Source organism: Rhipicephalus sanguineus, chromosome 11 (assembly GCF_013339695.2).
Source record: "Rhipicephalus sanguineus isolate Rsan-2018 chromosome 11, BIME_Rsan_1.4, whole genome shotgun sequence".
NCBI classification, from domain to species: Eukaryota; Metazoa; Arthropoda; class Arachnida; order Ixodida; family Ixodidae; genus Rhipicephalus; species Rhipicephalus sanguineus.
The window spans coordinates 12,919,701-12,933,614 of record NC_051186.1 but is presented as its reverse complement, the minus strand read 5'-3'; the positions used below and the strand labels follow the sequence as shown (position 1 = coordinate 12,933,614).

Here is a 13,914-nt window from a genome sequence, read left to right as displayed (position 1 = left end):
ATTTCAAAATAGGCACTTTTTGGCAAAATGGTAGCACTACGACGTTTTCTGGACCGCTATTTCAACAATAAACGTCCACTTAATATTTGCCTTTAGTGTCCCTTTAAAGAACCTCAGGCGGTCGAAATTTCCGGAGCCATCCACTACGGCGTCTCTCATAAACAAATCGTGGTTTTGGGACGTTAAACCATGACAACTATGCATACTAGTATAGCGAAGAAAAAACTTTGTGTATTTAGATATATCGTTGAAGATAAAGTTTCACGGTCATATTACGCAATTCGGGGCAAAAATGTGAACGTATTAAACGCGTGAAAATGTACTAATTCTAATGGACGTTGACCGGCAATAAAAAGGAAAACGTATTAGGCCGAAACACGTATTACGCAGAATCGTACCAATGAGATTCCACCGTATATATATATATATATATATATATATATATATATATATATATATATATATATATATATATATATATATATATATATATACATATATATACGCGTGCGGCAACCAATACCTCAGAAATGAGTTAGTGATGCACCCTTTCGAAATCTGGCGCACCAGACCATCCGGTTTTACCACCATATCCTCTCTCTTCCCTCTCGCGGCCGCTGACGTGCGTCTTACGCAAGCGTCCGTGCAAATAAAAACTGTCGGGATGCCGTCGTGTCCGCCGCTTCTCAAGAAGGAAGCGCATTTCGCAGTGGGCGTATCTGACGACTCTGCCACCCTTGCTTTTCACGCTTCCCGCCGCGCTCTTCGGCGCCGAGGAAACAGCCCCGCTTGCACGCCTCCTCCGTCGAGCGATTCAGAAGCAAAACGGCAGCGGCGTATTTGTGGTCTCAAGTGCCCACGGTGAGTAGTGGTTGATGCATTTGCATGAGACGAGCGCACAGTATCTTACCAGGCCTTCCAATTTGCATTCAAAGCTTCTGTATGGTTCTCGAAGTCGCATCGAAATTAGGTGCCAAGGACTTACTTAGCTTAGAAATACACGACCATCTGCGCATTGAGAGAAATGTCGTGAGCTATATTGCCTAAACTCTGGCACTTTTTCGCATACGGCGTTGCCTTGTTGTGCACGATGGTACGATATATATGCACGTACACGGCATCGAATTCAATAGGGCCGAAAAGGAAATGCGCCCGAATACACAAGTGTAGCGCCGAGGCTTACCACTGCAGTAATAAGCAAGAATAACGAGGGCTCAGAGGCTCAAGCGTTAACTTTCAATGAAAGTAGGTTCACTCCGATAAGGCGAAGATTTGCGCAAACTCGGGGAGCGACGCCACAGATAAGACATGTAAGCCGCAGGTAAGCGCGTGTCGCGGCGATACGTGAAATGACGAAGAAGATAGCAGCCTTTACAAAATATGTATTAATTCCCTATCGAAAATTCTCATATGACACATATGCCTCGTATCCAATATCTCGTATGAGCACATATGAATCATATGTGTTCTCGTAGCATCATACGAGATTATTGGATATGTGTCATACGTGTCATATGAGAATTTTCGATAGGGTCGTGGGGTTTTCAGTGCCAGAACCACGATACGATTATGTGGCACGCCGTAAAGGAGGGATTCACAAGTTTAGACCATCTGGGGGACCATAGCACAGGGCACGGGCCTCTAGCATTCGGGCATCATCGAAATGCAGCCGCCACGGCCGGGATCGAAACCGCGATTTTCGGGTGAGCAGCCGCACACCGTAACCACCATACCACTGAGGCGGACGACTTTTGAAATTATCATCCATACCGCTGCGCGCAATAACCTTCGAACATAGAGTACAAGTAGCGCACACTTCCACGTTTCGATATGAAATTTAATGAACTGTACCGTAATATTCCTTGAAGGTCAATAGAAATATAGAAACTTCGAATACAGTGAGACCCATATTTATGTTTGTTTTGGCACGTAGCCTAATACTCAAGAACTACTTTTACCTTTTTTTATGCTGCTTTAGGGGCACGATAAAGAACCCCAGGTGGCCAATATTTCCGGAGCCTTCCACAACGGTGTCTCTCATATTCATATCGTCGATTTTGGGACGTTAAACCCCAACAATTATTATTATTACCTTTTTTTATGCTTGATATCACTGTCTCGTTTATGAAATGTTAATCCGGCATGGTTGTCCATCGGTGTAATGTGAGGAATAATATTTCCGTAGTCACACTGCCACAACAGTGTTACAGTGATGTCAAAAGCACGAAACAAGCGGAATTCAGTATAGCCTACAATAATAACTATCCAATATCGGATGCTGGAACCAGATATCACCTTTAATACAGCGCATCCACGGTGTTCAAAGAAGCTGGCGTTTTTCATCCAATAGCGATGTTCGTAATATTTCAGGAGCACGGGCTTTTGGGCGAGTTGGTTTCGCATAGCAGAACACTAAGCGCGCGCGAACGACGACAGAGGGAGGTGATGACAACACAAACGCTTGTGTTGTCATCCCCTCCCCGGGTCCTTGTTGGCGCTCTTAGGTGTTCCGCTATGCAGCAGTTTAGTCTCATGTGGGCTCTTCCTTAACTTGATGATTGCGTTGGGCATTATGATACATGACGATCGATCTTTCCCTTCATCGATAAATGAAGAGCAACAGGTGAGGCACAATATTCTCCGCGCTTTTTTCTACTCGTTTCTGTGCTATCGGGTTTTTTTATTACTATTGTCGATAGAAGTCGTATTTGGCACTTACCTTGTCATTCCTTAATTCAGACAAAATTCAAAAGTTTTTCCAATGGGAAGTCCTAAAGCTTGCGCGTTGATTCGTGCTTTCTGTAGCTATGAAATCACCATTCCTACACAGCGTAATGGTGATCGCTCCCGAATGGACATAAAATATGTGAAACTAAACACGGCACAATTACAAGCGGAATACAAAAGAACAAGCAAATATGTTACACGTGACAGTAAGATTCATGTAATAAAATTTTCTGCCAGAAAGATTACGGATAAATCTTGTTTTCCTTACGTCGGTTGAGACTGCATGAAACCATGCAAGCAGATTGCCTTGACATCAAAGAAATTGCGCGACGAAAACACGGACAGAGGGAGACAAGTACAAACACTGCGCAAAATTTCAACTGAAGTTGCGCTGTGTTTGCGCTGTCTTCCTTCCTCTGTCAGTGTTTTCGTCGCGCAATTTCTTTGATGTCACGGAACACCAACTAGCCCAAAATGCTGCTCTCAGATTGCCTTCCCACGTTTGTTCCTCAAACACACGCAGGAAACCATGTCTTCCCTTGGTGCCACAGCGTGCGGAATAGTAGTGGCCCTGGTGGCTGTCTTCGCTTGCACCGCAGCCAGTCCTGTGGGGCTCGTGGGCGGATGGCAGAAACATAACGTTAGCGAAGAGGCGATCTTCGAGGAGCTTGCCCACTTCGCCGTCTCGCAACAAGTCGAAGGCCGAGAGTTCTTCGATACCGTGCTCGAGCTCGTGGACGTCGATACACAGGTACGAAACAGTGATGACAACAGTTTTACTACGTCTCGCGATCTTCACCCTAGGCTACGAAATGAGACCCCACTCAATTTTACCGTTGGTGGCATATGCAAAGAACCACAGGAACATTGCTTTTTTTTTTCACATGTAGTGTTTACATGAGACATCCGACAGTTTAGCTTGTGGTGGTAGGCGTTGCAGTATACAAAGTATATATCATAGTTGCTGCTAAAACATCGACATATCACGAGGTATCCGCTCTTCGTGTAATATTACGGCTTAGTCTGCACTCAAGCAACCAGTGTCAACCACCACCCCGAAATTTAAAATTTTTCACGTATATCTATACAAGCACACACATACAACGAACACATATAAAGGTACCGTTCAAACCCAAATTTTATTCCAATCTCCATTTAGTGGGAGGAGGGAATAATAATGTACTTTCTGAAAACTACATCAGTGCCAGAGTCTCACTGGAATGCACTGTTCCCTCAAGAAGAAGGTATATAACAGCTGCATCTTACCGGTACTTACCGGATACTTACGAAGAGGGTTCAGCTTAAATTGAGAACGACGCAGCGAGCGGTGGAAAGGAAAATGATAGCTGTAACCTTCACAGACAGGAAGGGAGTAGAGTGGGTCAGGGAACAAACGGGAGTTAAGGACATCATAGTTGAAATCAAGAAGAAGAAATGGATATGGGCCGGGCACGTAGCACGTCGGCAGGATAACCGGTGGTCATTAAGGGTAACTGACTGGATTCCAAGAGATGGCAAACGCGTGAGGGGGAGACAGAAAATTAGGTGGGTAGATGAGATTAAGAAGTTTGTAGGTATAACGTGGCAGCAGAAAGCACAGGACGGCGTTGGTTGGCGGAACATGGAAGAGGCCTTTGCCCTGCAGTGGGCGTAGACAGGCTGATGATGATGATGATAAAGCAACAAATATTTTCCGCCAGCGATTCTTTATCGCCTATCTTGATCTAATTGATTAATCATACACTACGATATTGCCACTGTATGTTTCATAGTCGTTCTTCCTGCCGGAAGTAGAAATTGTTAACAATTATTGTTCGGTGTTACAGCTGTTATTTTGCGTTGACGCATGAATTCACGCGTAAGCTCTGTAGCCCCACTCACGGTACTTCGGTTGATTGGCTACAACTAATGTTATTCAAAGCCGGAAAAACGTAGTGTAAATTACGCAAAATTACTGCCCTTTTAGTTCATTTTTCGCCATTGCACGAAATAAATGGTCGCTTGTTTTTCTTTCGCAGTTATGTGTAACTGAATTACTGAGTAGTTTTAGCAGCGCGCTTTCGTTCATACTTGTTTCAGCTTGACTTTTCTGGCCCAGAAACAAAAAAAAAAAAGTTCTCAAGGCATCTCGAAGACATCTTAATGTCTGAACCTTGCATTGATGAGAAGCTACGGTTTGCTATGTAATAGTATCTATTAAAACATTTTTCTTTGCATTTTAAGGAGCTTTGAAGCATTTGACTCTCTGCTCTCACTTCAACATTGTGGATCCGTGTTCTCACGTAGACGTTTCTAGACTCGTAAGTGCAAGTCGAAGAGTTGCATATAGCTATGTATAAATAAGGTGGTATAAACGTCAGCAGGATGGTTTTGAAATTGTTTTCACAGTGATTCTCAATTGACATAAACAAACGCTATCATCAATAAAGCCAAGACTAAGCAGCGAAGCATGACACCATAAGAAGTACGCCAATGTATTTTATTCACAGGTTGTGGCTGGCCGAAACTACCGGCTCAAGTTCAAGACAGCTGAGTCTACTTGCAGAGTAACAGAGTCCTACAGCCGGGAGACCTGCCTTCCAAAGTCCCGAGAGGTGAGTGGTGTGCAAATATGCAGTTTGACCCGAAAGAGGAATTAAGTGTGTCCTTGCATGTAATTATTTGAATTATTGTGGCAGCGTTGGCCTGCCAGTAACACGTCATTGGTGTGTATCTCTGTCGTTATGGGAATACTAGATTTCATTAAAGACAGAGGGGATTTCGTATGGAGTAAAATTACCGCATGCAATACCTCAAAACGTCAAAATTACCAGCGAGCTGAAGAAATGTCTACATTATATCAATGCATAAGAAAGCAGACATAAAGAACTCGAAGCATCATAGGCCCATCAGCTTACTTTCGATGATATACAAGAAAGTTGCGCAGGTATTTTTAAACTGGATAAGAGAAACAAATTTTACTCGCGCAGAAAGATGGAACACCTAGGGATCGAGACACGCAGATGCAGAGCTAATCCGCTTCTTCCATTGTTTTGATGCGTGCCATAAGAAGGCCTTGCGTTCAAGGTAATATATCAGTTGTGAGTTCAGCGCTGCGTGTGTGTGTCTCGACCCCCAGGTGTTCCGTCTTTTCGGGCTGGTAAAATTCTTCATAACCATGAAGCAACTCGCCCAAGCAGCAGTTTTAGCTAAGAGAAACACTTCTTTTTTACCATCCCAGATAGCAAGCCACTTTCAGGAAAAGACACTGCCCGATGTATCACAGTCATGGGATCAGCCAGACATAATAATAATAGTAGTAGTAATAATAATAATAATAATAATAATAATAATAATAATAATAAATCGGGTTTAACGTGCCTCTAAATGTAACTACGCGTGCATCAAACATCTTCACCTCCATCGAAAATGCAGCCGCCACGGTCGGGATTCGATCACGCGACCTTCGCGTCAGCAGTCGAGCACCATAACCACTAGACTGATCAACCAGAGGAAGGACAGGTCTGCTGGATACAACACACCTATTTAGCTTTCATAGAAAATGAAAAAGCCTTCGACTAGGTAGAAATACCGGCATTCTTTATAGGAATAAGTCACCAAGTGGTATCTAAATCGCATATAAATACTCGAACCCATATCTACAAAGACTCCACAGCTACCTCGTTTCTCCATAAAAATATAGAAAAGTGTCAGACGAAGAGATACGTTCTCCCCAATGCTGTTCACCGCATGCTTAAAAGTAATTTAAAAACTGCACTTGGCATAAAGAGGAAATAACTTAACGGGGAATATCTCAGCAACCGACGATTTCCAGATGGAATAGTGCTCGTCACCGGTGAGGTTGACGAACTGAAGAGTTATAAGGACTTAAAAAGCGAAAGTATTAGAGCGGGACTCTAAACAAATACGTTGACGGCAACGATATTGTTCCATAGCATGGCGAAACACAAAGGTTTCACAATTGGCAACCAACGTTCGGAGTCTGTAGAAGAACGTGCATACCTAGGTCAATTACTAACAGCGCAGTCTACTTACGAAAAACATGGCTGATCCCTCTGTCATAAGAATCGGTATAACACGAAAGTGAAACGTATCTTCACAGACGTAGTTGAGCGTTTGTTGTGTATTCGTTCGCCCCAAGGGCGAAGGAATGAATGATACAGCAACAAATTGTAATGTCAGGCGAAGAACGGCAAGCAGCTCGAAACTTGCAACGCGCTGCTTATGCAGAAAGGACGCACGGAACGAACATAGACAGGAATAGCGCGAACTAACTGTCACATTTGTAACATTTCTGCGTGCGCACCGCGCTCCTTTTGCAAAAGCGACAGCTGCAGTGAGCCAAGTGACGATCGTGCTCTCAACGCAAGACGTACAAACCACCCCGATCACGAGATAAGCGCGCGCACTAGCGACCACGCCCTGTAGAGGCGGCCGCTCGTCGCAACGGCGACGACATTTAAAGCGCGCTATTGTTATTCGAGCCTTTCGCGCCATCTGGCTAGTGATGACGAAAGCACGCTATGTAACACAGATCTCCGAGTACGGCCACCGGCAAATGGTGCCGTTAGCGTTGCGAAGAACATGCCGTCCGTGGCCGAATCGTTTCGCGCTGCGCGCTGCGGAGCGTGTAGTCGTAAGCTCGATTCCCGGTGGCGGAACTTTTATTGCGATAGCAATTATATGGACAGTCTCGGCTGATTTTGCCGTCGCCGTCGCCGCCGTCATGCTGCGTATATGTATAAGTATGTATATATACGTCAATATCCCAAAGAAAAATAAATCAGGAAAATGTTTCCGAAGCGCGGAATCGAACCAGCGACCTCTGAATTCGCAGCGCCGTGCGCTAACCAATACTCCACAAAGCGTACATCTCTGGCAGCTAACGGCGAGCGTTATATACACACCCTTTACCGTTTGCAGTCCTCCGAGACGGAGGCGCTTATAAGCGTTTCTTCATTACCAGCGAGATGGCGCTAGGAGCGCGCGGGCGCACTTAAAGCGTAGGTCAGCTCTCTCGCTTCTTATATTTGCGCAGCGAGAACCTTGCCCTTCCGCTGTCTGCTCGTGCGGGTGCTCGAACAAACTACCGCAGCGTTCATGATTCTCAGCAGATCGAGCTACGTGGTAGCTCTCACCGCGCGTCGCGTGCTTGTAGCTAAAAGCGTTTCAGATGTCGTGCACGTAACGTACGTGTACTTTCACGTTTGCGTATGAGATGTCCCTACGTACGTGAAATTAAAACTGTCTTGTAGCTGCCGGTAGTGATGGACGCACGGTAGTCGCAGCGCGTCATCAAATCGAAATCTTTATGCCTCCCATTGATATTTGCTGCAGCGTGAGATACCTTAGACCCATACATTCGCGTGTGCTGACTTCTGAGCGGGTCGAGTGTGCTTTCGAACTGGAAAACGCTTCGGAACCCGTGCTACTCTACGCAGTGTTCATGATTCTCAGCAGATCGAGCACGTGGTAGATAGCTCTCAGAGCGTACGTGTACTTTTCATGCGAAGTCCCTAGGTACGTGGTAGCTGCCTCGGTAGTCGCAGCGCGTCGTGCGCATTTTATTGCGATAGCAATTATATGGACAGTCTCGGCTGATTTTGCCGTCGCCGTCGCCGCCGTCATGCTGCGTATATGTATAAGTATGTATATACATCAATACCCAAAGTCAGTGCTTCCGAAGCGCGGAATCGAACCAGCGACCTCTTTCGCAGCGTGCGTATTTAGCTAACGGCGAGCGTTATATACACACCCTTACCGTTTCTCGAGACGGAGGCGCTTATAAGCGTTTCTTCATTACCAGCGAGATGGCGCTAGGAGCGCGCGGGCGCACTTAAAGCGTAGGTCAGCTCTCTCGCTTCTATATTTGCGCAGCGAGAACCTTGCCCTTCCGCTGTCTGCTCGTGCGGGTGCTCGAACAAACTACGCAGCGTTCATGATTCATCAGCAGATCGAGCTACGTGGTAGCTCTCACCGCGCGTCGCGTGCTTGTAGCTAAAAGCGTTTCAGATGTCGTGCACGTAACGTACGTGTACTTTTCACGTTTGCGTATGAGATGTCCCTACGTACGTGAAATTAAAACTGTCTTGTAGCTGCCGGGTAGTGATGGACGCACGGTAGTCGCAGCGCGTCCATCACGGGCCGCTTTTCTTGCTATCGCATTTTTCTTCTGGTTTTTTTCTTTGCCCACTGTTAGTCCTGTTAGTCTGTGTATTTTACAACGTCATATCCTGACGGAAATACGTCAGTGGCCGTGGTGGACCCCGGCATAAAACACTTTCGCGTTAAAAGGAAAAACACAAAAGAATAAAGATGGGCTGCATCGTATATGGCAGGAACTACCAAGTAATCACGAGCAATAACCCTTGCAGCACGCAATGTTGACACAACTATGAAGCAACTTTTTTCAATGTTGCGGCAACGTTGTGTCAACATTTGGTGCTACTAGGGAACCGCTGTCATTAAGGCGAAAAGTGTATTATCACTGCATACTGTTCGTTCTAAAATATGGCGCTGACACATGGAGGATAACAAAGAGGCTATAGCGAAAAAGTTGAGGACCACGCGTCGTTGATTGGAAACAAAAATGGTAGGCCTAGCTTTGAGAGATCGGAGGGGGTTAGAATGGGTCTGGGAACACGGATATTACCTTTTACATCAGCCAAAAGAAGTGGAGCTGGGCTCGTCGCGTTCTGCGTGGGACAGATAACAGTTAGAGAAACGGGACGAAAAGGAATGGGAAGCGCAGTCGGGCAAGTCAGCGAATTACACTGAGTGATGAAATTAGGAAGTTCGCACGTATAAAATGCAATGAGCTCGTGCAAGGTAGGCTAAAGTGGAGACCATTTAGAGAAGTACTCGTCCTGCAGCGGACCTAGATAGGTTTAAAATGAAGATGATGATCATATTTTCAATGTGGGAAAATTTAGCTCTTTCCGGCACATTATGGTCAGTTTTCTAAAAACTAAAGTGTCGAATGCCAGGATCCACCGAAAAATAGTACCAAGACTGCGCGGAACACGGAGCACAGTCACAGCGAAAGCTGAAACAGCGGCCTTTCTAGACCCCGTTGTGAATTATCTTGGGGCAAATACTAACAGTACACTTGCATGGTACCTATTACGCCATAAATCATCATAATTTTTGTGAAGTAGGGAGGCACCCACTACGCCATTATTGGTCATTCTTCGGAGAAGCGAAATGCCTTCTACACATCTGTAAGGCATTATGTGCACATTTTTGGTGCTGTGGCTGGTGACGATGAAGAATTATGGCTTAGCCCTTTGTAATAATTTGGAAGCATTGAACGACCCACTCGTTGGGCTATTCTCATTGCGTAACGCCTGGTTGTTATTTTACTGTGCTACCATGCTATATTACATATGTTAAGGTGATTCCTTTCCCAGCATGACGATTGTATAGGGTATTTTTGCGAAGGAGTTTCAAGCACCAGCGTGGCTCGGTGGTGGAACACCCGACTGCCAGGCAGAGGTCTCGGGTTCAAATCTCATTCGATCCTGCATATATTTTTCGCATTTCGCGCGATAGGAGTTACGGACACCGGCGGCGGCAGACCAATACTCCGTCAAAGTCGGCTGTAGGGATGTCATGAAAGCTTGCTCTATAAAACTCGGTTGCGTACATCACGCAGTCATCACTATGCACGTCTTGTGGAATTCCCGCGATATCGCACTGCTGTGTCGATCACAATTTGCTTACGTGTTTCGCAGGCAGCCAGCCGCTTGGAGCATTCCCACGAAGCCGACTGATTGGTCAAAAATGCTACTAGACAGAAAATCCGCGGCCTTGTAACGTGATTCGTCCGGTGGCGCTACGGGTCCATCTCGCAAGACTGACCGCATTTGACTAGTCAGATTCCCACCAGCTACAATCCAAACATACTCGTACTGTTATAGGAGGGATTACAAATGGTGAAGTACGATTTCGCGATAGGAAAATTAAAGCGTCGCCAGTTACTGGGCATCATTCTATGCACTCAAACCGGACCATCAGTGCGATGGCAAACAAGACGCAAACTTAATAACGTCAAATATTGGAATAACGTCAAACACTGGAACACACCAAAAAACAGTGAGCAAAAGAAAGAAATGGAGGAAGAAAGAAGGAAAAAAATTGCAATTCTTAGCAACAGAGCAACAGCCAGGACTACATGGGTGCACATAAGCTCGGCTCTCTATTAAAGGGGCGCTGCAACACTCTTCTGGGTTATAGCGGAATAGCGTCGCGCTACTGGTGCCCGACGCTTTACGATTCAAATGCTGCAAAAATTTTTAGAATCCGTCATGTATACGAGCGTTGTTACAGGAGTTTGCCGCACGCTTCAAGCGTTTTCCTTCTCCTTTCGCACCAGAGAGCGCGCTGAAAGCTACGCAGAGAGGGGGATGTCAAGGGCGAAAGAAAATTCGTCCGTTCGTCGGAGCGCGTAATGGCCTTGTTCACTTCTTTTTTCTTCGAGGGCGCGGCTTACTTTCAGTGTGATCGGGGACGCGCGCGCGGGCACGTGGAGGCCACGGTAACTAATGCAGCTCACGATGCTCAAGTCAGCCAACAGCCGAGGACTTGGGTACATGACGCAGTAATTTGGGTATATGACATCATTTGTAGAGAGAAGAGGGAGCGTTTTATAGCCGACTTTTAATTTAATTGTAAATTCCAGGTCGCTTGCTGCGCTACAATGCTTCAGTATAATGTTTGCCTCGCGTGTTCTCGGGGGCCTCGACTACAGATTGGCAGCGTTTTCTGACCATGCTCAAAAAGTGTTGCAAGGCCCCTTTAAGCATTGCGCCTCCAGTGCAAGCTGCGTAAATTTTTTTTTATATAATAGCAGGAACACCTAAAATAACTCTATTGGTACGGCCCGCACTGGGCTAGAGAGTCGCAAGCTATCGTTTGCTATTTGTGTGTTACAATATATTTGTCCCGCGCATCAACAAAGGTGGCAGTTTAATTATGGAAGCCCCAGTCGTACCTCGGTTATGTTTCTGCAACTTGTTGAATCTTAAGGCGGCGAATATGTCTCGCTTTCGATTTCATTCTTCCGCAGGTGGTGAAAGATGTTTGCACAGCAGTCATCTACGACGTGCCTTGGCTGAGCCAGCGTTCCGTGACGTCATTCACCTGTGAGAGCACTGTCACTTCCAAGTAAAAAAAAAAGCTCAAGCTGACCGGACCAACCTTGGGCCGTCCGGCAAGCCGAAGATGCCGCCCGGGTCCAACGGCTTCGAGCCGTCACCTGACGCCATCATCATCGACGGAGAGTGGGACGGGACAGGGGTTAATCCCCTCTTCCCCCCGCCCGGACTTTTAATAAAGTTTATTCATTCAATGTGCTGGGGACGCTCAACGTTGGAGCACTAGAACAATTTGTTTGATATTATTTTGTATGTTTTAAATTCAACGCAAAATAAAGTTGATTTCATGCTCACTAAGGGGAGAACTGCCGTATATCACATATACCACTTCAAGCCATGAAGGCAAGGAGTATACATTACTTGCAATGCTGCTTTCAAAGTGCTTTCATACCATAATGTTTTTATTTTTGAGTACGGATGTCCTCAGCATGCTTCCCGCTTTGCTCATTGTAAGACTGGCACAGCCATATGATCGAGCAGCAGTCTCGCTGCTCTGCACTGAACAAAGTAAAAAAGGAGTAAAATATTAGGAGCCCTTCAACAGCGAAGCGATCTATTTTATTTATTTATTTATTTATTTATTTATTTATTTATTTGTTTGTTTATTTATTTATTTATTTGTTTGTTTGTTTGCTTGTTTGTTTGTTTATTTATTCAAGACAATGCGGCCATTACGAACGCCAGATTTTGGGTGCCTACATGACCACTATTGCCCACGACAAATCTGGAAGGTTGGTTGAATTACTGAAGTTTTTCCATAGCGCGATAGACGCACCCGCTCCTAGACGGTACGCGTTTTTTGGAGAGCCCATGCGCGACAAACTGTTCAACTCGTCCACTTGTTACAGGCAACAGGTGAATGAGCCATGCTCTTTCGGCAGGGAGGGTGTTAAGCATAATACATTTCGTTCGGGTCGCCGCAGTGTCTCTCGCCGACATATGCTTTCCGACGGGGAAGGCCGGGTGGTTGGGATACCTGCGCAATGTGTCTCTGAACGGAATTATGCCAAAGCTCGCACTGCATTTTGCTGGACCGGATGGCGCCGCCAACGAGAGACAGGGAGAGAGCGGCCCGCTTTAAGGACTCGGCGGACGGACGAGAAGAGACATTCGAAGAACGAAAGTCGAAATATCCTCTTTTAGCTACCTAACCCAGTTCTAAATATGTAAAATAAACTTGTATCAATTCAAGAAGGGCGTCGACTTGGGCTCGTTGGTTTGTCATCATCGTAAACTGTCGCGCGTGAAAGACGTAGAGAGGGAACACAAAAAGACACACACACGGAGCGCTCCGTGTGTGTGTTTTTGTGTTCCCTGTCTACGTCTTTCACGAGCAAGAATTTACGGTGTTGCATCAATTCTGAAACATCAGCTCCATCGAATTAGGAACATCAAGCATTTTATAAAACGCCACATTGAAACCGTGGGCCTGTTTTATGAGCAATATTGCGTGTACTTACACCTGTTCATTTCGTTATATACAAACGCCTCCAATACCCGAAAGGGAACGGAAACAAACCGTTATTATCCTAATATTCTCAAAATGTCCAATAATTTACGTGTAATCATAGAAGAAATCCAGAACATGGTGTGCCCGATGATGGTAGAGAAGACGAACGGACTGGCGCGCAAGCGATCAGCTGAGGCGCTGTGCCGTGCCCCCATAGCGTGAGGCAGAAAACGGGGCGTTTTTCATCTCTTCCAACCACTATTATATCAGTTGTGCTTGTTTGAATTGTAATCCGTTCCTTAAATGGGTCATGAACCACCTCTCGTGCTTGGTGAAAAAAAAAAAACACATCCTGCGGATAGCAGGCCTTGCTACGAATTGCTCAGCCAAATCTTGCAGTCGTGCGCGTCAAGGATAGTTCAGAGGCCGAGCACGAAGTTACCATTTTCTCAAGCAGCCCCTTTTTATACAGAGACCTTTGCTCACTCTTTTCAGATCTGCCAGCGCCTGTTGCTTGACGTCGAACAGCAGATGGCATGTTAGTAGCCAATAGTCGACAGAAATCAAGAGTGGCGTTTGGAT

The 13,914-nt window shown here is 45.7% G+C and overlaps 1 protein-coding gene across 1 annotated transcript; it reads left to right on the top strand.

Moving 5' to 3' along the window:
* Positions 1 to 670: 670 nt before the first annotated feature.
* On the top strand, positions 671 to 12,175 carry LOC119375501 (salivary cystatin-L). The gene is made up of 4 exons (XM_037645686.2): positions 671 to 861; positions 3,251 to 3,478; positions 5,217 to 5,321; positions 11,795 to 12,175. Exons 2-4 carry the CDS (start codon positions 3,257 to 3,259, stop codon positions 11,894 to 11,896), a joined length of 429 nt encoding a protein of 142 aa, XP_037501614.1. The 5' UTR covers positions 671 to 861; positions 3,251 to 3,256; the 3' UTR covers positions 11,897 to 12,175.
* Positions 12,176 to 13,914: the final 1,739 nt, after the last annotated feature.

Bases quoted from the DNA above. Each gene is read 5' to 3' on its own strand.
- LOC119375501 (XM_037645686.2), top strand. From the start codon at position 3,257: ATGTCTTCCCTTGGTGCCACAGCGTGCGGAATAGTAGTGGCCCTGGTG. The intron at 3,479-5,216 runs GTACGAAACAGT...TTTTATTCACAG, and splicing joins TCGTGGACGTCGATACACAG to GTTGTGGCTGGCCGAAACTA. The intron at 5,322-11,794 runs GTGAGTGGTGTG...ATTCTTCCGCAG, and splicing joins GCCTTCCAAAGTCCCGAGAG to GTGGTGAAAGATGTTTGCAC.